The following is a 25,900-nucleotide window of genomic DNA, read 5'->3' as shown; positions in this document are numbered from 1 at the left end:
AATGTCATCCGTGAGAATAAAATTAAAGGCAGTTGGATTAGGTTCCTGATCTATAAACTATGATTTAACATTCTGCGCTGCTAAATAAATTTTGAAGGTTATATTCTTTACGTAAAACAGAGTATCGGTTTCAGTCCAATGATTGACGATGAACTTCAGAAATACAATTACAGAAAGGTGGCATATCGATTATGGCTCCTCACCATCAAGAATAGTTGTTACCCATAGTTTCGTATTTGCTATTTTACCGTCGTTACCCTTTAGAGACCAACCTGATCTTTCCACAATGCCATTTTCGACTTGCTTCTTTGTGGTGTCACAGCCAGACACCACACTTGCTAGGTGGTAGCCTTTAAATCGGCCGCGGTCCGTTAGTATACGTCGGACCCGCATGTCGCCACTATCAGTGATTGCAGACCGAGCGCCGCCACACGGCAGGTCTAGAGAGACTTCCTAGCACTCGCCCCAGTTGTACAGCCGACTTTGCTAGCGATGGTTCACTGACAAAATACTCTCTCATTTGCCGAGACGATAGTTAGCATAGCCTTCAGCTACGTCATTTGCTACGACCTAGCAGGGCGCCATTACCAGTTACTATTGAGATTATGAATAATGTACCCTCAAGAGCGATGTTCACCATTTATGGATTAAAGTTAAGCATTCCACAGCTACGTCCTTTTTTGCTAGTCTAATTTCCTTGACCTGTTCCAGACCTCACGCCAGCCTGCGTGAGCTAAAACGCGTGCCTTTCGGCTTCCTCTAGTATACCGGGTTGGCTCTCCTGCCAACCCACAACATTCTTAATATGTCCTACAACTACAGATTTGTTGAAAATATTAACTGTTAAATACGCTATTCCACAAATTAAAAACTTCCAGTTATTCTTCATATCTTGAAACTTACTACCGTCGACTTTCACGGAAGAAAAGATACATAATAATAAAATGAAATAAAAGATTAGAATGTCAAAGCATAGTGTGAATGCTTAAAATAAAATGAACTAAAAATCATCTTCTTCTCTAAAACACGTTACTCTTCCAGAGAACTTCGGCACCTCTCAAAATGTTTTACACGTCTGATGTATAGCCACATGTGGACAAATAGTGGGTCTCATGATGCAGCACTGTTTAGCCGTCACAAAATAAGCAAAGCCTCAAAAATCAGTAAATACAACTATTCTTCTACTGTTGCACCGAAACGCATATACCAACCGCCCTCTGCTGCGACAACGACTCAAAGTCTATTCGGTAATTGATTTTGCTCTGCTTTTTCGGGCCTCCTTACCTCTCCTTCTAGCCCAACCTTTGTTCTCCAATTACACCTTCATCGGCGAGCTTCTCCTCAATATTTTTCATTTGTGCTGAATTGTTTTGTACCCTTCTTACATATACCCGTGTGTCATGTATCTTTTAGAGACTGCATGGATATATAAGGTGAGTATTTCTTCTCTTATCAAATTAAATATTACATATATTGCTGTCAATTAATTTGTTTGTCCACATTCCACTTACTGCGTTTCCTTGAAATTATATAAAATATACGTCTGTAAAAAAAAAAAAAAAAAAAAAAAAAAAAAACTTGGAACAGCTGTTGCAGCTGATTGGTGAAAAGCTGAGAAAAAACAACACCTCTGCTGATGCTGCTTAGTATCGCGTATAGCCTCCTTCGGCTTCCACAACAGCTCGAAGTCTGTTGGGCATTGAGCCCACAACTCGAGCCACATACCTAAGAGATTCAAGTAACTCATTTCAAGCGTGATGAATCACATCAGAAAGCTGTCGGTGAGTCGACGGTGACTGCCCCTTTTCTCGTATTACTCTGACCATTTCTGCTCAAATATTCTCAATGGTATTCTTGTCAGCTCCTTTAGGTGGCCATTCCATTACAGTAATATTACTATTGTCGTCGAACCACCTCTTAACCACACGTGCCATATGAATAGGCGAGCGATCTTGTTGGAACATCGCCAAATCTTGCTGTCACAGAAGGCAACATCACGTTCTCCAGAACTGATATGTAACTGCGCGCATCGAGTCTTCCTTCCACTTCCCACAGGAGCCCACACCCTTCGGCCGATATCCATGCCCATACCGTTACCGACTCCCTGCCACTTGTTAGGCAACTGTAAATATATTTTCGATTATACCTAGCACCTTTAGGCCGGTAAACAAGTACTTTTGCGATTGATGCAGTAGAGAAAACTTTTTCGTCCGTGAAAATCACTCGCCTCCAAAACTGGAGAGGTTTGTCGACATTTTCAGCAGCAAAAACAAGGCGAGCTTCTCTGTTGGAAACAGTCAATGTCTCTTTGACAGCAGCGCTTCTTGCTCTCAGTCCACCTTCCCATAGACGACGAGTGACGGTCTTACTGCTAACTTTGAGACCCAAAGTTTGCTGAATTTGTTGTGCGTTGACAAATGGAGGTTCTCACTGAAACGGTGTATCTGCTGATCCTGAGCTGCTGTTGTTTTGCGGCGACAGCCATGAGGCCTCCCATTCAGGTTACCACTCTCTTCCTTTTGTCTGATCCACCTGGCTACCGTCGACTTGTGAAGACCCATAGTTCTTGCTATATAGCCATTTGAAGATCCCTCTGCATGGAGTGCTATTATAGCGCCCTTGTCTGCCTCAGCCAGATGGGCCATTTAGCGTTGACTGAATGATTCGTCGCGGTTAATATCTGCTGCGAAAACAGAGCTAGCAGGAAACAGACTGCTTCCTCCACGATGGCAGCCACAATGCAGTGGCCAAGTATGTGTAACACGGAAATCGATGGCATAAACGAGAGATCCCAAGCCCGTACCCTTGTCGTTACATAGTGGAGCGGCTTAGAATCTGTAATTTTTCTCAGAAGGGACTGGTCCACTCTTGTCATTTCTTATCCTGATAAATATTACATGAAATGAAATGTTTACGTTTTGCATATGCGGCAGGCCTAACGCAAGAAACATTTCTGAAATATCTGAGGCAACCTGAAGAACGCTTCGTAATTTTTAGCTGTAGAAGGTTGCCTTATAAGAAGGAAAACGTGTTTATCCCCGCTCGCAGTGTTTCCAAGTGGAGCAGTTTACTCTGAGGCATACATAATTCTCGCCGGGCGTAAGAAGCGACTCGACTAACGAGGGGAACTCGCCAGGTGTCATAGGCTGATTGTCCGGAAACTTTGCTCGGTGAAGGAGAGGACAAAATAAGCGAACATATGTTTCGGCTTATCTGCAGACACTCGACCGTTTCCGAGAAAACCACGGTCAAAGTTATCAACGCGCTGTTGCTCTAGTGTAGATACCTTCTGCAGCCGAGAACGCAATTGAAGCGGTGGCTCAGTGGCTACCATCGTTCCTTCTTAACTTTGATCCCCGTGTTCGAGACCATATTTTTTTATTATTATTATTTTTTCCTGCCTCTCTATCAGAATTATCTACGAATGTTATTTTCTAATTTATGTTGAAATAATGTTTTCATTATTCACCAATTAACTTTATGTGTAATTAATGAATCAAATAATAATAAACGAATGAGACAAGCTGATCTAAAATCATCTGGTCTGCCTCATGTATCGTTATATCCAAATGGTTTATAAATGTTAATCTACATTCAGATCCGATGATGGCACCTTTAGTGTGTTGAAACCGGTTATCCAGTAAACAGTATTTAAGCGATCTTGGCCTCTGAATTATTTCTACAACAGAGTGATCGCCCCACTACGCACTATGTGTTCCCTTTTTAACTTATTTCTTTACACAGTAAATTAACTGACGAATAAAGACAACAGTGTTTCAACATAAATTGGAATAAACATTCGTAGATAATTCAGAGAGTGAGGGGGGAAAATGGAAAAACCGGGTTTCGAACTCGCAGCGCAAAGTTCAGAAGTCGCTACGGTAGCCGCAGAGCCACCGCTTCAGTTGAATCCTTACCCACTAAGAGGTATCTACACTATAGCAACAGCGCATTGAGAACTTTGATCGTCGTTTTCTCAGAACCGGTAGAGTGTAAGCAGATAAGCCGAGACACGTGTTCGCTTATTTTGTCCCCTCTTTCACTGAGCGAAGTTTCAGCAAGATCGGGGTATGACACTTGGCGTGTCCCCTCTTAAGTGGCGTGCGTTGGCATTCAGTAGACAGAATGCGTCCAGTTTCCTCGACTACTCATTGACATGTTTGGGAACTTTTTTCTTGTAGTGGCACTTTGCATTCTGAGGGCTGGTTTTCCTGATAACGATCTGCTAATGGACTTTGCACCTAATTTACGTTACTTTGTAGTACACCTACTGCAACTACTGCAACATTTCCGGTTTAGGAAATGTTTGTTTATTTGGATATTCCGCTTCTTAGTTGCTACATTTCGCTATAATATTTTACTTTGTTTCAAAACGGCACGTTTAGATGACCACTGCAACTTGGTAACATCAGTAACAATTTAATACTTTGAAACAATTATGTGTGGTGTACGAGGAGTGTACTCTGTTCAATGAGTAATACATTAAACACGAAAGCTGCGTCCAATAACAATAATTAACTTTCGGTTACATGACAAAACACAAGTCGAAACACTGTCAGTTCATCTCATTACCCAATAAATCTTAAACTGGAACGATCGAAAACATACTTTTGTGGGAAGGCAAACGAATGACTGCGTTTTATTGGTCGCACACTAAGAATACGCAACAGGCCAACTGAAAACACTGCCTACACTACGTTTGTCCGTCCACTGCTATAATATCCTTGACAGACGTGATTGACTGTGCACGCAAAAACGTCCAAGGAACAGTAGCACGATTTGTAATGTCACGAAATAGGGGAGAGAGGGTCCCAGATTTGATAATCGAGTTGGGGTAACATTCATGAAAACAAAAGCGTTTTTCGTTGCCGCGAGATCTTTTCACGAAATTTCAATCACCAACATCTGTTCTGAATGCCAAAACATTATTTCCTCGGGAACTTACACAGGACGAAACCATAAAGTGGTCCTTTTTCCCGCACACTGTTAATGAGTGGGACGGTGGAGAAATAGTCCGAACCTTCTGCCAGGCACGTAAGTCTGGATTGCAAAGAAATTCTGTTGATGTAGTCATGTAGATGTAACAACGAAATTATGTTGTAATTGAGACATGTGACTTTCATTTGATTTGAACATCGAAGTTGTTTGCTGTTTATTTACTTTTTGTTCATTAGTTTCAGACATATACGAACACCTAGACGCGTTAAATTGACGTTGAAATAAAGTGTCATGCATGGACCAGTAACAATAAATTCTTACCTACTTGTTATGGTACTGCCAGCGTCTTCAGAAGTGGATATCGCATACGACGTTCCTAGGGTGTTTATAAATGGATATTGCAGACGACATCGAACAATGTTTGAATGTAGCTTCGTAAAAGTTCCGTGATAAAACGATTTTAGTTGCTGGCGAATACAGTTTATCCTCACTAGACAGTATATATTATCATTATACATGAGGTGAAAAGAGTTTCGCCGGGTGCGGTGGCCGAGCGGATCCAGGCGCTTCAGTCACGAACCGCACGGCTGTTTCAGTCGCAGGTTGGAATCCTACCTCGGGCATAGATGTCTGTGATGTCCTTAGGCTAGCTAGGTTTAAGTAGTTCTAGTTCTAGGGGCTGATGACATAAGCAGTTTGGTCGCATAGTTCTTGGAGCCATTTTTTGACCTTTCGCGTAAATTTGCTTTACATAAACGGCCGTATCTTTAGATTGCGTTGACATAGAAGCTCACTTTTTTACACCACCAAGGGACCGGTTACCGCAAGAAGTGCGATGCATTTCCGCTTATTGTGTCTAACCGTTCTGGAGGTAAACGGGTTTTAAGGGTTGAGTAGACCGATAGACGGTCAAGAAAGTGAGACTACTAGGGTTCCGTTTTTACCGGTTTAGGTGACGAAATCCTAACAACGAAAACAGCTACGACAGCTACTGAAGATGAGGGCCGCATAAATCTCCCTACTCTTTATTCGAAATGTTCTAGTGGCAGTCGATACATCAGCATATTTATCGTAGCGACGCTTTCGATCCAAATCACGTTTAGAGGAATGCTAATAGAATCCATTTGCTATACACGTGGTAATTCACATCCCAGTATTAATCCCACCAAGTTTTAGAAGTGCGAACATTCCCATTGCTAGCTAGCTTAAGACCGTTTTCTGGCTGTGGCGAGTCTAGTGGAGAATTCGAAACAGTGTAGAATACGTTTGGCAGCTATGTAGCCGTTTATTTCCTGAGGAGGCAGGTAGAATATCAGTAAAGCAATTTTAAGAAATTCTCGCGCCCCCAATACGTTTTATCGCTACCTTTATTCTGTACTGGCGCCCTGTGGATGTCAATATGACACTCTTGTAGAGTTTCATGCATGTTACTGCCTATTATTTCCGCTTCTGTCAATAATGGAACTGACTTAAGTGTGGCACTGAATGATTTTTAGCTGAATTTCGTTATGAATCTTCACGCATTGCTAAATTTGCACACTTTCATGGTAGGTCAGCAACGGTAATCCAGTATGACTGGTCTGAATGTTGACACAGACCGTTTCGCGGCCGAATGCGAATAATATTTTGCTAATTCGTAACGATCTGGGGTTCTTTGTCTTACTAAAACAGTTATGTTATCTCGATAAGCTGAAATTCATTTTTTTGGTACAGTTCATACCAATTAGCGTTTCTCCTTTCAGTTCTGTCTTATATTTACGTGTTGTATTTAACACACTAATCAGCATTAATATAGTCTTACGAATTATTGAAAACAGCCTAAAAAGTTCAGATAGTTTGTCAATTTCATGCCTGTGCATAGTATGTTGGTAGCACTTCGTCGCCTTGCCTGTTATGCTGTGTAGCAGACTTTAAAGTCGTGCGGATCAGCATAACGAAAAGGCGAGGGGTCTCGCTCGTTTTGTCCACGGCTGTACATTATCCGATCTTCCGGTCTCGCTCGGACACTCAAAAGTCTACACAAATAATAGGAGGCATTAGTTTAGGAAAAATCTTCTTAGCACTCACCGATTTCAAAGATGAAGCTCGAAATTCAAAATAAAATAAATTTTATTTTTTACAAAAGAAAGTGAAATAACATCTCACATATTACAAAAACATCAGAACGCCTGGCTGGTTTCATACGTGTGCCTTAAGGAAGGCTGGCGCTGCAGCATATCCCAGGTGAGCAGGAGCGGCGTAGGCAAAGTGCGCTGGGACGCCGGGGGCGGCGTAGGCAAAGTGTGCCGGCAGCGCGGGGGCGGCGTAGGCCGCAGGGGCGGCATAGGCCACGGGGGCGGCGGCCACGGGGGCGGCGACTGGACCCGCGTAGGCCAGGGGGCCGGGCGCAGCGGCGATGGGACCCGCGTAGAGGGCAGGGGCCTTCACGACGGGCGCGGCCAGTGCCACGGGGGCGGCGGGGGCGGCGTAGGCTAGTGGGGCGGCGCCCAGCAGCCCAGGGCCGGCTTTGGGGGTGGCGGAGGCGACGGCCAGGGCGGCGGCGAGCAGGCACTGCAACAGAACATAGAGGAATTTAGCGGTCTCTTCCACAATAATTCGCCGACTGCGGCACATAACGTAAGACTGACAGAAGTTTGGTGGCACCATTCCGAATTTATCATGTACCTTGCTATGGAATTAAAAAGTGTTTGGGGCGTAAAGGAATCCACTGGGCTATTCAAATCCTTGTAGAAACTCATTTCTAAGAAAGTGCAAAACTATATTTAACAGCACAAATATAACTTCACAACTCTATAGCATGTCAATAATGTAATACAGTTTCCTGCCTGACAGCCAGGTGAGTGTGACAAGGTTCTAATTCGTGACATCCTGAATACCAAGCGTCAAGGCAGTTGAGTAGACACTGTATTTGACTCATTACCCAGTGCTTATTAATGAAGATATGACCATGTGGGGTATTGAACGGGATTTGTGACTGGATTCTGAATGTCCTGGTAGGAAACAAAGTATATTATCTTGAGTGGAGAGTCACTGAAAGATGTAGAATTAACGGCAGTTATGCCCCAGGTATGTGTATTGAGATTCTTGCAATTTATCCTCTGTATTAATCAGGTAACTGACATTACTTCTAGCAACCTATGAGCAGTCAGCAAAGACGTTTTGTAGCCGATGTACCTATCTACAATGAAATACTGTCTTTAAAAATCTGCAGCGATTCAGATCTTGACGACATTTAAAGTTATCCAGGGACTGTTGAAATGTGTTAAACGTTCAGAAATGTAAAATTTTGCACTTCACAAAACGGAAAACACAAGGTATTGTAAGACTACAATATCAATGAATCACAGTCGGCCGATTCATACAAATACTTAGAATAAGTCGAAGGTAAAGCAAATAATAGAGTTCAGACCATTGTTAGACATCTGGGACAATGCAATGAGTGTATAATGAAGACTACTTACAAAATCTAGAATGCTACTAAGCAATTGGGATCGATACGAAGCAGAACTGAAAGGAGAAATTGGATACAAATAAAGATGTAACTTCTTTTCCTTTGTTACTAGGTGCAAGTAGAAGGACTTGGTACACGCTATCTGCCCAAGGGGCTCCATAACGCGCCTAACACTGGAGCTCCCAATAACTAGTAACCCCCCCCCCCCCCCCGTGCCTGCTCGGAGCCTGCTGAAGGAGCGACCATGTGTCCACTCACAGGGTGAATGGGTGAGACCAGGACCCACATTGCTCCTCCGCTTCGAGCTACGCGATCGCGTTACGACCCGCCACTCACCCTGCTGTGAGGGCGGATTCACCGCGTCGGGTACACTTGGAGGTGTGGGCAAAACAAGCGTCCGGTGCGACGCGCCAGATTCTTCCCCACCGCTACACGCCGAGGCAGCAGCCTGAAGGTGATTGACCGTAGCCAAAAGCACATTTAGCGTCTGCACACAGCATGCACACATCCTAGTCATCCTATTAAGGCTAACTGAAGAAGTGAAGTATAAAAGCAGTCAATTCTAGATATGCAACTTGATACCCTCCTGATGCGTCACCAATGGATGCTGATGTGTTAACGAGCTAAGTAGCTGACTCTTCAATGGGCAACTATTGCGTTACAGATAGAATGAATTTACACTTACAAAAACGCGAGATTAACCTCTTAAACCGAGAAACACGGACGAAATTTAATAAATGTACTACAGGAAAACACAAAAAAAATAAACACTTAACTTGTCGCTCTATAGGATAGAAACTTGAAATCTGGAGAGTGTGTTAATCTTATACTGTAGACAACGTTTAAAGCGGGATTTTGAAAAAAAGAATGAAAGGTTTTTAAAATTATGACATTAGGAACATGAAATTTGGAGAGGGTTTGATCTTATACTGTAGGCATCGTTTAAGAAGGGATTTTCCGAAATTGCACCCCTAAGGGGGTGAAATAGGGGACAGAACGGTGTTTTGAAAAATGTCCTTATGAAGTCAATTTGGAAGCTTGAACTACGAAACTATTTGGTTTCTCGATCATAAATAAAACATCCGTGTTTCAGCTTCTTGGAAACTCAATCCCTAAGGAGGTGAAATAGAAAATGAAATGTTTTAGGAAAATATTTTATTATGAAATCTTTTTCAAAGCTAAATTTAAGAAAATTTGTTTTTAGCTTCCTCGTTACAAATAAAAAAATATGTGTTTCAGTGTTTTTGGAAACTCAATCCCTAAGGGTGTGAAACAGGGCCTGACTGATTCACTGACTCGTCATCGCCTATGCCAAACCGCAAAGGACAGAAAATTGAAATTTGTTGTTTATCTTATACTTCAGGCATCGTTAAGAAGGAATTTTTTATAGTTCCACGCCTAATGGGTTGAAGTAAGGGATAAAAGATTTCTTGAAATTATCTCATTGTTAAGGCAGTTAGAAACTTCTAACTTGGAGAGGGTGTTGATCTTATATTGCAGCATCGTTGCTATGAAGACAATTTTGCAGCTTGTAATACGAAAAATAATATTTTGTTTCACTCTGCTTGACCATGCGCTGATTTACACACGATCAAAGGGCGTAACAACATAAAAATTCGATTACATAAAAAGAAGAAACAAAATTGGGCAATGAACGTGAGCGAAGCGGCAGGTGCTATGTATGCTTTACCTGCTGCTAAGCGCCCGCATCTCGTGGTCGTGCGGTAGCGTTCTCGCTTCCCACGCCCGGGTTCCCGGGTTCGATTCCCGGCGGGGTCAGGGATTTTCTCTGCCTCGTGATGCTGGGTGTTGTGTGCTGTCCTTAGATTAGTTAGGTTTAAGTAGTTCTAAGTTCTAGGGGACTGATGACCATAGATGTTAAGTCCCATAGTGCTCAGAGCCATTTTTTTTTAACCTGCTGCTAAGTGTTTGTGTGAGATGGCTCATTCTGATTCATTGATTTTGATATGGTCTTTGAACCACTTTTCTTCTATATCTGTTAGTGAGTATCCATCAAAGATAACATACTGTGCTTCTTACAGAGTAATTAGATGACAAACTTTGTTTGATACCCCACATGGTCGTACTTTCGTTGCACTAGTGTGGCACTGAGTCAGATATTGTATCTACCTAACTGCCTTGATCCATGGCTTTCAGAATGTCACGGATGAAAATTGAGAGTTGGGTTTCGCATGACCGATGTTTCCTGAATCCGTGCTGGATGGCATTATATTTGAGATACCTCACTATATTTGAGTTCGGAACACGCTCTTAGACTCTACAACAGATCGACGTCAGTGACAGTGTATGTCAGATGAGTTGTACAAAGCCCAAACGGTTATAGCGCACCAGTAAATAAACGATCCGCCAGTCAGTGAAACATGCGTAGCTGCACTTGCAAAAAACTAACCACGTGTAAGGACGTTGTCCTTCGCAGCACATTAACTTACGTGTGTTGCTCCTGTGGCAGAGGTCCCTCAGAGACAATAGGCCAAGACCTATATAAGCGGCTGAGGGCCAACACCGGGCTTGTACTGGACGTGTACGCCAGAGATCGCCAGCAAATTCAATTGACACTTCTAACGGAACTGGCTACGAAGGACATGGTAGGTTACGTACGACGGTGCACTGCTTTAAGACATTACCGAGCCGTACATCAACCACCGATGGCGCACTGGACTCAAGTCGTGGTAATACTAAGGCTTGGACGCATTCAGAGTCCAACTACTCAAGGCCGAGCAGCGTGTTAACCTGCTCATATAATTCATGGTGGAACGACTTTACGGTGCTTGTGCGGCGGCATTTTATAGACAACGCTAACGCAAACCCACGAACTGCCAAATTTGCACTCTCGCGACGTGGGCGCCTCTGCAGTGCGTTGCGCACAGTATTTCGAAACAGTGGAATTGAAAGCTTGTGCCGCCACACTGATATCAGGCAGGCTTATGGCTTCGAAAGTATTTTAGTCTGCAACAAATGAAAAGGACAAGAAATCCTATAATCTCACACCTCATACATCGAAAAGCTCTCGCTTTGGACGGCAGCAATATCGCCCAAAAAAGCATATTCACGCCCATCATCGTACACTTCTTCGCATATCATGTGATTCTACGAGAAAAATTGTAGTAATATCCATGAACTTTACAAAATATTAAAGTAAAACAAGGACGGACAACTTGCTTTTAGCGTACATAAACGTAAACTTCTGCACTTCATGAAACGAGGTAATCTAATAAAAGTTGGCTACATATTACAACCGTCTTCAAATCAGTTATTTCGTCGGGAGCATCTCTGACAGATGCTGATTGCGAAACATGCGTCCTGTACTGAAATATTGAGTAACTTATGGGATTCGTTCCGATTAACAGGGAGTAGCGGTGGGTGAAAGCTCAGCAATCGGTCTAAAGGCCTCGGATTATGTGGTATACAGTTGGAGAAATATAGTTAATAGCTCCAGGATACCTACATGGAAAACACAAGAAGCACTTTTCAGGCTAAGTCTGTAAACAATGTTCACCACTAATAGAATTTTCCTATTTTACTTTCTCTCACAACGTGTCCCTTGGCAGTAGCATGCTTCAGTTCATCCACAAACCTGTACTTCAGTGGAGTACCTATTGCATGGTACTGAATGCTACTATCTACTCTAGGGGCGTAGGGTTACCGATTTTGAAACAATTTCCTGTTAAAATAGTTACATAGGGTGAGGTGTGAGTTGAGTTACTTAGCAAACCCTAAGACGCTATATGTTCGATCCCCAGCCATCTGCAGGAAACGGAAGTTTCCCATATGAACACGAAACTATAAGAAAAAACCATGTGACTTAACGGAAATTTTTATTGGAAGGAAACTACTGATATATTAATGACTGGGTCATCTCTACACTAAATGAGAAACTAATGACCACTAGAAAAGTTTGGTTTATTGCCATAAACCAACAAACGAATGAATTACCCACTAAATATGCAAACATTTAATACGTGTGCAAACAATTGTAGTTATAGAATCTAGGTTTGGCGTTGATGGGTGGACACATGAAACACAATCATGAATCTACAGTGTGTTATAAAACGATACCGACAAACTTCGAGTGGCTGTAGGAGGTGTCTTGAGAAACAAATCAAGGATACGCACACGTGTCCTGCAACGTCATCCAATAACTCAACAAAGAGTCGAAGTTGTAGACGCCAGCTCCCTTCGCTAGATAACCTCCTCAGCAGAAAACGTGATTTTGTACGCCGACGAACCGTAGACGGAACGCCTAGTTATCTTTTCTGTTATTCAGTGATCGCGACTGACTGCCACGATCGTCAGTGGAGAAGACGAAGTTAGATGCTGCGTAAAAAGGTTTTGTCTCCTATGTGATGTCGTGGTGCCTCGGTGCATGACGGTTTCGGACACAGGTCTCCATTCGCAGTTCATTTTTCTCCTGGAATCCTCTATAGTCTCCAATGCTTTTCGTTGTACAGGAAAAAATATAAACTACAATGGAAACCAGAGTGCAAAACCGTCACACATCAAGACAACAGAGCATCGTATACGTAGGAGTCATAGCCATTCTACTTAGCTCCATCTTCTGCGCTTGCGACTATAGCAATCAGAAATGTTCAAATGTGTGTAAAATCTTATGGGACTTAACTGCTAAGGTCATCAGTCCCTAAGCTTACACACTACTTAACCTAAATTATCCTAAGGACAAACACACACACCCATGCCCGAGGGAGGACTCGAACCTCCGCCGGGACCAGTCACACAGTCCAGGACTGCAGCGTCTTAGACCGCTCGGCTAATCACGCGCGGCTGTGGCAATCAGTCACGATTACTGTATGATAAACAACAATGCGAGATATTCCGTTTACGTTCCATCAGCGCACAAAGTCACGTTTGTTGCTTAAAGGGTAGCCTAATGGCAGGCGCCAGCGTCTATGACTTCGACGCTCTGTAACGTCGTTGGACGATGTTTCCCGACAAGAGTTCCTATCCTCAGTATATTCCTTAAGACATCCTCTACAACCCCTCGAAGATCCTCGGTATCGTTTTGGAACAGTCTGTATATCGCGGATAAAGGCCAATGACTGCGGAAATGGTTAGTGTGTGAAATCCTATGGGACTTAAAATGGTTAGTGGCTCAAGAAATAACTCGAAAAAGTAACTATAAATGCCGGTAGAATCTCAAAAGTGCATAATGGAAGCAACTGCTTGCAGCCAAGGGACGGAAGAGAGCAGACTTCCTGCGGGGAGACACGCTTTCTGCCCGGGCGTCTTACAGGAGAGCGTCTCCATATTAGAACCGAGTACAGAGGGCGAGATGGACTGACGGTAAGAATTTCCAGCCGTTACTGGTGCCGCATGGCAGTGCTAAGAATGAGCCGGGAATGCAGTCATCGAATCGAGGGGGCTGCGAGGCGAGTTAACTTACATCAGGGTCTAACTGCAGAGTTCTAACGTTGGCAGCCAGCTAGCTGTTTCCGTCATCCATTTCGGCGATTCTAATTATATTCACACCTGTTTTTCCGGATTCTTTCTTTAAATCACAAACCATTCCCGGAACCACTACCGTTATTCGCGGTATAGTTTCATGATTATGCTTTCATACGTCTACGCACCGTCCCAAGCCTAGATTTGATAATCACAATTATTTGCCCACTGACTAAATGTTCGCCTACTGCTAGTTTCTTGTGTAGTTTAGATGAGCCCCTTCATTAACATACCCACGTGTGGTGTGGTACCTCTACTTTCTTGCTCGATTGGGCTAGCCCTAGTAGCTTTCCTTCAATAAGACGTTTCCGTTGCGTGACAGTTTCCTTTTAAATTTTAATGTTCTTATGGGGAGGTTCCCTTCCCTGCAAGTCACGTGTAATCGGACTTAAAACGTCTTATGTGTATACTAAACAGCTCAACCGACACCTCACAATAGTATCCACTATCTTGGAATTTAGTTTCCTGCAGGCTGTTTGTAACCATCCGGAACACTTACGGATTTTTCCAAAAACATAACTTTACTTTGTGTTACAGTGGTTCAGCTACTCCTGCGAATTTTATCCATTTAAATAGCAACAGTTCTTACCCCGAATCACCTACATCTTAGAACATTAGTTATCTGTAGCCCTACATTTTTACGTACTGTGTTCAATATATTGCAACGTTCTTCAGTAGACCGTTCACTGAAAATTTTGTATATCTTTTCGCTGGTAGAATTGCCATTATTCTTAATGTAGATTCTCTCCAATCGGTACAAATTTGACGTCCAGTCTGCATTAGTTTAGGAAAGCATGAACTACTTGAAATGTGTCTCCCGTGACTCGAAATGTGTAATTACATGAAAACCGACACTACCCTAAAGTAAAGTGGTGCTGATCTCCCTCACCCGCGACTCCCCTCCTGCACGTATTTTTAGAGAGTTTAATCAAAATAAGACTAGGACACAGGCTGGAGCGCACCTGTACAAAATATGAGAAGTTAAACGTAATTATCACATGCCGGAAGTCGACTGTTATTGAAAATGTAGACTCCAGTGGAGTAAATTACACGAGGTGCAGTCATATTTGTTCAACTATCATCTCGAAAAGAACACTTACGTTGTTAATAATTTATTTACTTGCAGATACCTATCTGCAGTCCCGGTACACTTAAATCCGCGCTGCAGTCCGTAACACGACGCCAGGCAAAACAAATTGTCGCAGCATACCGATAACGTGGAGTAGCAAGCGCTAATTCGGATTCCTCGGCAACGGAAACGTTGCAGCTTTATTTGACTAATCCAGACGGCTAATAAAGTCACGTGAATTGGTCGGACACTGCTGAATAATTTCCACTCCTGTTGAAAAATAACTAGCGCACGATACTCTTCTTCACCGTTTTGGCTCCACTAGCGACGTGCTACTATACTGTGGCGCGGGTATTCCCCTGTGTACCAGGTCTGCAGAGATGTATCTACATATAAAAAAGAAATTAGTCATTTATCTTCATTTTTTTCTAGGCGATGATTATAGCTATACGACTTGAATGGCACATATTTAACACGCAGTTAAAAATAAGAGCGACAGTACTTCTACGTCCTTATTGCGATGCTGTAAATGTCCAATTATAACATTGGAATACTACTTGTACTTAGTTTATGTAAAACTGAATTATGTGATCAGAATTATTCCTTACTGCTAAAAATACAGGGTGTCCGAAAAGTCTTTGCCTGATTACATAAATTGATAACTCAGGCCAGAAGTAAGATACAAATATGAAACTGGTGTCTAATTGTTTACAAACTATCAAAGTTTTTTTCACACATCAGTAAACTTCGACATGAGCACACTTGGTAGCGCGTAGCACATCTAGGCGATATTCAATTAGCCAACATCACTGGAGGGATCGATTCAACGACTGTGGTTATCCGTTGCTACAGGGTTTCAAGATCACGTGTTCGGTAGACCTCGTCCTTGACATAACCCCATAAAAAGAAGTTTAATGGGGATATGTCAGGAGAGCGTGGAGGCAAAACCGTTGGCCCATCACGACCAATCCATCGCCCAGGAAAGGACATATCGAGATAGGCACGGACGTCCAAACCCCAATGAGGCTGTGCACCGTCTTGCTGAAACAAGACATCGGGGTGATACTGAGGCAGCTGAGGAACAGCATACAGTTGCAACATGTTAAGATACACTGCAGATGTGATGGTAGCCTCAGCGAAGAAGAATGGCCCGATAATTCGATCGTGCAATAGCGCGCACCAAACATTCACCTTTGGACAGCTTTCATGCACTCCATGACCTCGCCAGGAGGTTGTGAACCCCAAATGCGCACATTATGGCGATTCACTATTCCACTGACAAAAAAAGGTCACTTAGTCGGAAAAGGCAATTCGTCTGAGATAACCATTATCGTCCTCAATACGTGATAGCATTTCCACCGCAAAGTCATATCAATGTGTACTGTCATTGGGCAACAAGGCCTGAACGATTTGCACTTTGTATGCACGAAACAATAAACTCTGATAGTTTGTAAACAATTAGACACCAGTTTCATATTTTTATCTTACTTCTAGCCTGAGTTATCAATTTATGTAATCAGGTAAAGACTTTTCGGACACCCTGTACTTTCTGTGATCTATGTAAGCTAGGCTTGCAATTCTGTGAATAAATATTTCTGTGGATAAATTTTAAATTTCGGTGGTTGATTAATTTTGAAGCAGTTTCGTGTGTGTCAGATTACACGCAGAAAAAAACTCTTTTTTTAGATACTCGTGTAATGAACACCGTTCCACGTGACGCTAGAGGGCCTCTCCGCGTGTTCGTTCCCCGGCAGGTTGCCTGCCGATGGGAAGCGAGGTACTCACCAGCTTGAACATGTTGGATGCGTGTGTGGGTGTGTGTGGCCTGTGGTGGTCGCGCTGAGTGCTGGCCCACCGAGGCGCGGCCAGCTTTTATAGCGCTGCCGCCCGCTGACAGCTCTTCCTGGTCGTCCGAATCCACGGAGAAAGCCCTAGGCAGCCATCTGCATGCGCGGGGCGCCGCGGGTGCGGACGTGCAGCTATTCCCGGTGGACCGCGAGCCCATCTCGCCAGAGAGGACGCCCCTGGCACGTGTCACTGCGATGTCGCGGCGGCGAAAGACGGCCCGCACGCCAAAGGAGCCGACTAAATGCTCGCTATAGAACGGATATTAAAAGGAGCGCCTCAAGAGGAGGGTGACAGCGTTGTCACGCAACAAGAGGAAGCACCGTCCTATTGATATGGTACAGACTGCCGCAGGTGTTCAGTGAGAAAAGAAATCCACTGACATCTAAAACGGGACACTTCTCTAGCACCAGACATTTGTAGAGACATGGACTGCTGCGAATTGGAGGCAAGAGTATTTGCAGCAGACGCTGGCAGCTGATCATTGTTGTGCTACTTGGGAACCTATGCTTGTACTGGACGTGTTCGATGCTTGACGCCCCGAACCTTTCATATTCTTCATTTTTGTTGTTGCGGTCTTGAGTCCGAAGACTAATACATCTCTCCCTGCTACTCTATCCTGTGCAAGAACCTTCATCTCCGTGTAACTAACGCAAGCTGCACCCTTCTGAATCTGCTTATTATATTCATCTCTTGGTCTCCCTCTACTGCTTTTAACCCTCAAGCTTCCCTCCTGATCTAATAGAGAGCGTCATGACGGATACAGGGATTAGTGAACACAAGGTCGTTGTAGCGAGGCTCAAAACCATATCAACGCAAAATATACACTCCTGGAAATTGAAATAAGAACACCGTGAATTCATTGTCCCAGGAAGGGGAAACTTTATTGACACATTCCTGGGGTCAGATACATCACATGATCGCACTGACAGAACCACAGGCACATAGACACAGGCAACAGAGCATGCACAATGTCGGCACTAGTACAGTGTATATCCACCTTTCGCAGCAATGCAGGCTGCTATTCTCCCATGGAGACAATCGTAGAGATGCTGGATGTAGTCCTGTGGAACGGCTTGCCATGCCATTTCCACCTGGCGCCTCAGTTGGACCAGCGTTCGTGCTGGACGTGCAGACCGCGTGAGACGACGCTTCATCCAGTCCCAAACATGCTCAATGGGGGACAGATCCGGATTCCTTGCTGGCCAGGGTAGTTGACTTACACCTTCTAGAGCACGTTGGATGGCACGGGATACATGCGGTCGTGCATTGTCCTGTTGGAACAGCAAGTTCCCTTGCCGGTCTAGGAATGGTAGAACGATGGGTTCGATGACGGTTTGGATGTACCGTGCACTATTCAGTGTCCCCTCGACGATCACCAGTGGTGTACGGCCAGTGTAGGAGATCGCTCCCCACACCATGATGCCGGGTGTTGGCCCTGTGTGCCTCGGTCGTATGCAGTCCTGATTGTGGCGCTCACCTGCACGGCGCCAAACACGCATACGACCATCATTGGCACCAAGGCAGAACCGACTCTCATCGCTGAAGACGACACGTCTCCATTCGTCCCTCCATTCACGCCTGTCGCGACACCACTGGAGGCGGGCTGCACGATGTTGGGGCGTGAGCGGAAGACGGCCTAACGGTGTGCGGGACCGTAGCCCAGCTTCATGGAGACGGTTGCGAATGGTCCTCGCCGATACCCCAGGAGCAACAGTGTCCCTAATTTGCTGGGAAGTGGCGGTGCGGTCCCCTACGGCACTGCGTAGGATCCTACGGTCTTGGCGTGCATCCGTGCGTCGCTGCGGTCCGGTCCCAGGTCGACGGGCACGTGCACCTTCCGCCGACCACTGGCGACAACATCGATGTACTGTGGAGACCTCACGCCCAACGTGTTGAGCAATTCGGCGGTACGTCCACCCGGCCTCCCGCATGCCCACTATACGCCCTCGCTCAAAGTCCGTCAACTGCACATACGGTTCACGTCCACGCTGTCGCGGCATGCTACCAGTGTTAAAGACTGCGATGGAGCTCCGTATGCCACGGCAAACTGGCTGACACTGACGGCGGCGGTGCACAAATGCTGCGCAGCTAGCGCCATTCGACGGCCAACACCGCGGTTCCTGGTGTGTCCGCTGTGCCGTGCGTGTGATCATTGCTTGTACAGCCCTCTCGCAGTGTCCGGAGCAAGTATGGTGGGTCTGACACACCGGTGTCAATGTGTTCTTTTTCCCATTTCCAGGAGTGTATGTATTTTAATCAGCAGATAAAAATTCGCTTGATGCCTTCCTAAGAGAGAGTTTCCATTCCTTCCAAGCTAATTATGTAAGTGTAGACCAGATATGGCTCAAATTCAAAGATGCAGTATCGGCAACAATAGATAGATTGATACCGCATAAGTTAATAAGAGACGGGACTGATCCACCATGGTGCACAAACCACGTCAGAAAACTGTTGCAGAAGCAACAAAAAAAAAAAAAAAAAAAAAAAAAAACATTCCAAATTCAGAAGAACGCAAAATCCCCAAGACTGGTTATGTTTCACGGAAGCTCGAAATTTAGTGCGGACGTCAGTGCGAGATGCTTTTAATAGCTTCCACAATGGAACATTGTATCACAATATGTCAGAAAACCCAAAGAGATTCTGCTCGTATGTAAAGCACACCAGTGGCAACAAACAGTCAATACCGTCACTGCGCGATAGCGATGGAAACGTTACCGATGATGGTGCCACTAAAGCGGAGTTACTAAATACAGTTTTACGTAATTCCTTCACGAAAGAAGACGAAGAAAATATTCCAGAATTCGAAACCAGAACAGCTGTTAGCATGAGTGACATAAAATTTGATATCTTAGGTGTTGCGAAGCAATTCAAATCACTTAAGAAAGGCAAGTCTTCCGGTCCAGATGGTATACCAATCAGATTCCTTCCAGAATATGCAAACACAATAGCGCCTTTCTTAGCAATCATATACAACCGCTCACTTGACGAAAGGTCTGTTACTAAAGACTGGAAAGTTGCACAGGTCACACCAATATTCAAGTAAGGAAATAGGAGTAACCCATTGAATTACAGACCCATATCACTGACCTCAATTTGCAGTAGGATTTTGGAGCATATACTGTACTCGAATATTATGAATCACCTTGACGAAAATGAATTATTGATACATAGCCAACACGGATTCAGTAAATATCGTTCTTGTGCTACACAGCTCGCTCTTTATTCCAATAAAGTAATGAGTGCTGAGGACAAGGGATCTCTGATCGATTCCATATTCCTAGATTTTCAGTAGGCTTTTGATACCGTTCCTCACAAGCGACTATTAATCAAATTGCGTGCATATGGAGTATCGTCTCAGTTGTGTGACTGGGTTCGTGATTTCCTCTCAGAGAGGTCACAGTTCGTAGTGATAGATGGTAAATCATCGAGTAGAACAGAAATGATATCTGGCGTTCCACAAGGTAGTGTCGTAGGCCCTCTGCTGTTCCTGATTTACACAAATGATCTAGGTGATAATCTGAGCAGCCCCCTTAGATTATTTGCAGATGACGCTGTAATTTACGGTGAAGTAAAATCATCAGACGATCAATTCCAATTACAAAATGATCTAGACAGAATTTCTGAATGGTGCGAAAAGTGGCAATTGGTACTAAATAAAGAAAAGTGCGAGGTCATCCACATGGGTACTAAAAGAAATCCGATAAACTTTGGGTTTACGATAAATCGCACGGATCTAAGGGCTGTCAATTCGATTAAATACCTAGGAATTACAATTACGAGCAACTTAAATTGGAAAGACCACATAGATAATATAGTGGGAAGGCGAAACAAAGACTGCGCTTTGTTGGCAGAACACTTGCAGCATGCGACAAACCCACTAAAGAGACAGCCTACATTACACTTTTCCGTCCTCTGCTGAAATACTGCTGCCCGGTGTGGCATCCTTACCAAGTAGGATTGACGGAGGACTTCGAAAAAGTGCAAAGAAGGGCAGCTCGTTTCGTGTTTTCACGCAATAGGGCTGAGAGTATCAGTAATATGACACGCGAGTTGGGGTGTCAGTCACTGAAAGGCGGTTTTCTTTACGGCGAGAGCTACTTACAAAATTTCAATCACCAACTTTCTTTTCCAAATGCGGAAATATCTTTTTGACACCCACCTACGTAGGGAGAAATGATCATCATAATAAAATAAGAGAAATCAGAGCTCGAACAGAAAGATTAAGGTGTTCCTTTTTCCTACGTGCCATTCGAGAATGGAATGGTAGAGAACTAGTATGAAAATGGTTCGATGAACAATCTGCCAGGCACTTAAGTGTGAATTGCAGAGTAACCATGTAGATGTTGTTTGTTGTTGTTGTTGGATGCAGCTCTCCATGCTACTCTATCCTGTGCAAGCCTCCTCATTTCCCAGTACTTACTGCAACATACATCCTCCTGCATCTGCTTAGTGTATTCATCTCTTGGTCTCCCTCTACGATTTTTGCCCTCCACGCTGCCCTCCAATGTTATATTTGAGATCCTCTGATGCGTCAGAACATATCCTACCAACCGGTCCCTTCTTCTTGTCAAGTTGTGCTACACACTCCTCTTCTCCCCAATTCTATTTAGTACCTCCTCATTAGTTATGGGATCTACCCATCTAATCTTCAGCATTCTTCTATAGCACCACATTTCGAAGCTTCTATTCTTGTCTAAACTCTGTATCGCCCATGTTTCATTTCCATACATGCCTACTACACTCCATACAAATACTTTAAGAAACGACTTCCTGGAACTTAAATCTATACTCGATGTTAACGAATTTCTCTTCTTCAGAAACGCTTTCCTTGCCATTGCCAGTCTACATTTTATATCCTCTCTACTTCGACCACCATCAGTTATTTTGCTGCCCAAAGAGCAAACCTCCTTTACTACTTTAAGTGTCTCATTTCTTAATCTCATTCCCTCAGCATCACCCGACTTAATTCGACTACATTCCATTATCCTCGTTTTGCTTTTGTTGACGTTCATCTTATAGCCTCCTTTGAAGACACTGTCCATTCCGTTCAACTTCTCTTCCGGGTTCTTTGCTGTCTCTGACAGAATTACAGTGTCATCAGCGAACCTTAAAGTTTTTATTTCTTCTCCATGGATTATAATATCTACTCCGAACTTTTCTTTTGTTTCCTTTACTGCTTGCTCAATATACAGATTGAATAACATCGGGGATAGGCTAGAACCTTGTCTCACTCCCTTCCCAACCACTGCTTCCCTTTCGTGCCCCTGGACTCTTATAACTGCCATCTGGTTTCTATACAAATTGTAAATAGCCTTTCGCTCCCTGTATTTTACCCCTGCCACCTCCAGAATTTGAAAGAGAGTATTCCAGTGAATATTGTCAAAAGCTTTCTCTAAGTCTACAAATGCTAGAAACGTAGGTTTGCTTTTCCTTAATTTTTCTTCTAATATAAGTCGTACGGTCAGTATTGTGTCACGTGTTCCAACATTTCTACGGAATCCAAGGTGATCTTCCCCGAGGTCGGCTTCCACCAGTTTTTCCATTCGTCTGTAAAGAATTCGCGTTGGTATTTTGCAGCTGTGACTTATTAAACTGATAGTTCGGTAATTTTCACATCTGTCAACACCTGCTTTCTTTAGGATTGGAATTATTACATTTTCTTTAAGTCTGCGGGTATTTCACCTGTCCAATACATCTTGCTCACCAGATGGTAGAGTTTTGTCAGGACTGGCTCTCCCAATGCTGCCAGTAGTTCTAATGGAATGTTGTCTACTCCTGGGGTCTTGTTTCTTCCAGTGCTCTGTCAAACTCTTCACGCAGTATCATATCTCCCATTTCATCTTCATCTACATCCTCTTCCATTTCCATAATATTGCCCTCAAGTACACCGCTCTTGTATAGACCCTCTATATACTCCTTCCACCTTTCTGCTTTCCCTTCTTTGCTTAGAACTGGGTTTCCATCTGAGCTCTTGATATTCATACTAGTGGCTCTCTTTTCTCCAAAGGTCGGCTTAATTTTCCTGTATGCAGTATCTATCTTACTCCTAGTCAGATAAGCCTCCACATTCTTACATTTGTCCTCTGGCCATCCCTGTTTACCCATTTTGCACTTCCTGTCGATCTCATTTTTGAGGCGTTTGTATTCCTTTTTTCCTGCTTCATTTACTGCATTTTTATATTTTCTCCTTTCATCAATTAAATTCAATATTTCTTCTGTTACCCAAAGATTTCTACTAGCCCTCGTCTTTTTACCTACTTGATCCTCAGCTGCCTTCACTACTTCATCCCTCAGAGCTACCCATTCTTCTTCTACTGTATTTCTTTCCACCATTCCTGTCAATTGTTCCCTTATGCTCTCCCTGAAACTCTGTACAACGTCTGGTTTCGTCAATTTATCCAGCTCCCATCTCCTTAAATTCCCACCTTTTTGAAGTTTCGTCAGTTTTAATCTACAGTTCATAACCAATAGATTGTGGTCAGAGTCCACATGTGCCCCTGGAAATGTCTTACAATTTAAAACCTGGTTCCTAAATCTCTGTCTTACCATTATATAATCTATCTGATACCTTCTAGTATCTCCACGTAGATGTAGATGTACTAAATTCGTGATCCGTTGGTGAGTCAGAATGTGTCCTACCAACCGATCCCTTCTTCTAGGCAGGTTGTGCCACAAATTTCTTTTCACCACAACTCTATTCAGTGCCTCCGCATTAATTATGTGATCTACCCATCTAATCTTCAGCATTCTTCTGTAGCACCAAATTTCCAAAGCTCCTATTATCTTCTTGTCTAAACTATTTATTTCCATATCTCACTTCCATACGAGGCTATATTCCTTACAAATACTTTCCGAAAAGACTTCCTGACGATAAAATCTATACTCTATGTTAACAAATGTCTCTTCTTCAGTAACGCATTCCTGCCACATCCAGTCTAGATTTAATATCCTCTCTACTTCGACCATCGTCAGTTATTTTGCTCCCCGATTAGCAAAGCTCACCCACTACTTTAAGTGTCTCATTTCCCAAGCTAATTCCCTCAGCATCTCCTGATTTAATTCGACTACATTCCATTATCCTCGTTCTGCTTTTGTTGACGTTCATCTTATATCTTCCTTTCAAGAGACTCTCCACTCCGTTCCATTCATCTCCCCCAACTGCCTCCGACAGAATTACAATGCTAACGGAAAACGTTAACGGATTTATTTCTTGTCCCTGCACTTTAATTTCTACTCTACATTTTTCTTTTCTTTCCTTTACTGCTTGCTCAATATACAGATAGAATGACATCGGGTATAGGTTACAACCCTGCCTCACTCCGTTCATAACCACTGTTTCCCTTTCATGCCCCTCGACTCTTATAACTGCCATCTCTTTCCGTACAAACTATAAATAGCCATTCTCTCTATGTAATTGACCACTGCCACCTTTAGAACTTGAAAGTGAGTATTGTAGTCAACATTGTCAAAAGCTTTCTCTAAGTCTACAAATGCTGTCAACGTATGTTTGCCTTTCCTTAACCCATCTACTATGACAATCATATTGTCAGTATTGCCTCGTGTGTTCTAAATTTCTCCAGAATCCAAGCTGATCTTCCCCAATGTTGGCCTCTACCAGTTTCTCCTTTCGTCTGTAAAAAATTTACATTAGTGTTTTGCAACCTTGATTTATTAAATTCGTAGTTCGGTAATTTTCACACCTGTCAGCACCTGCTTTCTTTGAAATTTGAATTATTCTATTTTTCTTGAAGTCTGAGGGTATTCCTCCTGTCTCTTATATCTTCCGCACCAGATGGAAGAATTTTTCATGACTGGTTCTTCCAAGGCTATCACCAGCTCTAACGGAGTGTTGTCTACTCCCGTGCCTTCTTTCGACTTAGGTCTTTCAGTGCTCTATCAATTCTTCGCGCAGTATCATATCTCTCATCTCATCGTCTTCTATATAAGGATATATATCCATCTTGGGAATCGAGAATCACAACGGTTTTTGCCTGTTTTTGACATAAATACTGGCAAGATATCGAGCCAGTGAATACCGAGTCTGCATGAAAATCTCTACAGTAATTCCTCAGATAAGCCTGCACGTACAAAAAGAAGCGTGCAGGCGACTTCCGTTTGTATATTTAGATACAGAAGATATAATAAATTTTAAATTTTTGTACCGTAAGACCATTCTTCTTGCCAAATTTCATGATTCTAGTTCAAAGAGATGTACCCTATAGGTTTTCATGAGCGAGCTTTTGAGTATCGAAATATGTGGCATGAATGGCCGTATGTTCTGAATGCATTGCCTTAGGTGCTTAAAATATTTACATCGCCAAGGGACTATAGACCTTAGTGTGTGACATAAATTTGAAATTTATATGCTATCCTCTTCAAGAGAAAAAGAGATTTTAACAGATGGCGAAACAAACAGACACAGGGATGAAAAATGACAAAAAATGTTTTTTTTTCGTTTTACGCATTTCAAATTAACATTTTTCAGATTTTTCACTCTATTTGTACAGTGAAGCCTTGCTATTTACCAAATTTCATGATTCTAGATTAAAAGGAACTACTCGAAGGTCTTTGTTGAGTGAGTTTTCGAGTATCAAAATATGTGACGTAAATGGCAGTATCTTTAGATTGCAATGACTTATAAGCTCAACGTTTTTACATTGCCAAGGGACCGTAGATCTTAATATGTGACACAGATTTCAAATTGACCTAATTTTATTTAACTGACAAATTAGTACGTCTAACCGTTCCTGAGAAAAAGGATTCTGAACAGTCAGAAGACAGACAGACACACAGACAGAGAGAATTATAAGGATTTCGTTTTTACAATGTGAAGTACGGAACCCTAAGAATGGCTAAAAATATATTTTTATTTATTTATTTATTTATTGTTCCGTGGGACCAAATTAAGGAGAAGTCTCCATGGTCATGGAACGAGTGTTATACAATTACAAATAAACCAATCATCAGATTTTTACGTTTACTTGTGTTTCGAAGCCTCGCTGTTTGCCAAATCTCATGATCCTAGGTCAACGGGAGTACGTTCCAGGTTTTGATGAGTGAGTTTGCGAATATCAAAATACCTGACATAAGAGGCCTTATCTTTTGACTGAACTGAC

General features: G+C 43.1%; 1 protein-coding gene across 1 annotated transcript; it reads right to left on the bottom strand.

The window, feature by feature from the left end:
• Positions 1 to 7,116: 7,116 nt before the first annotated feature.
• LOC126474549 (cuticle protein 16.5-like) lies at positions 7,117 to 16,941 on the bottom strand. The gene is made up of 2 exons (XM_050102023.1): positions 16,792 to 16,941; positions 7,117 to 7,488 (listed from the first exon to the last, which is right to left on the bottom strand). Exons 1-2 carry the CDS (start codon positions 16,939 to 16,941, stop codon positions 7,117 to 7,119), a joined length of 522 nt encoding a protein of 173 aa, XP_049957980.1.
• Between the last annotated feature and the right edge of the window lie 8,959 nt (positions 16,942 to 25,900).

Source organism: Schistocerca serialis, chromosome 4, assembly GCF_023864345.2.
Source record: "Schistocerca serialis cubense isolate TAMUIC-IGC-003099 chromosome 4, iqSchSeri2.2, whole genome shotgun sequence".
Taxonomy (NCBI): domain Eukaryota; kingdom Metazoa; phylum Arthropoda; class Insecta; order Orthoptera; family Acrididae; genus Schistocerca; species Schistocerca serialis.
This window is presented reverse-complemented; position numbering and strand designations above follow the sequence as displayed.

Bases quoted from the DNA above. Each gene is read 5' to 3' on its own strand.
- LOC126474549 (XM_050102023.1), bottom strand. From the start codon at position 16,941: ATGGGCTCGCGGTCCACCGGGAATAGCTGCACGTCCGCACCCGCGGCG. The intron at 7,489-16,791 runs GTGGGCCAGCAC...GTTCTGTTGCAG, and splicing joins TAAAAGCTGGCCGCGCCTCG to TGCCTGCTCGCCGCCGCCCT.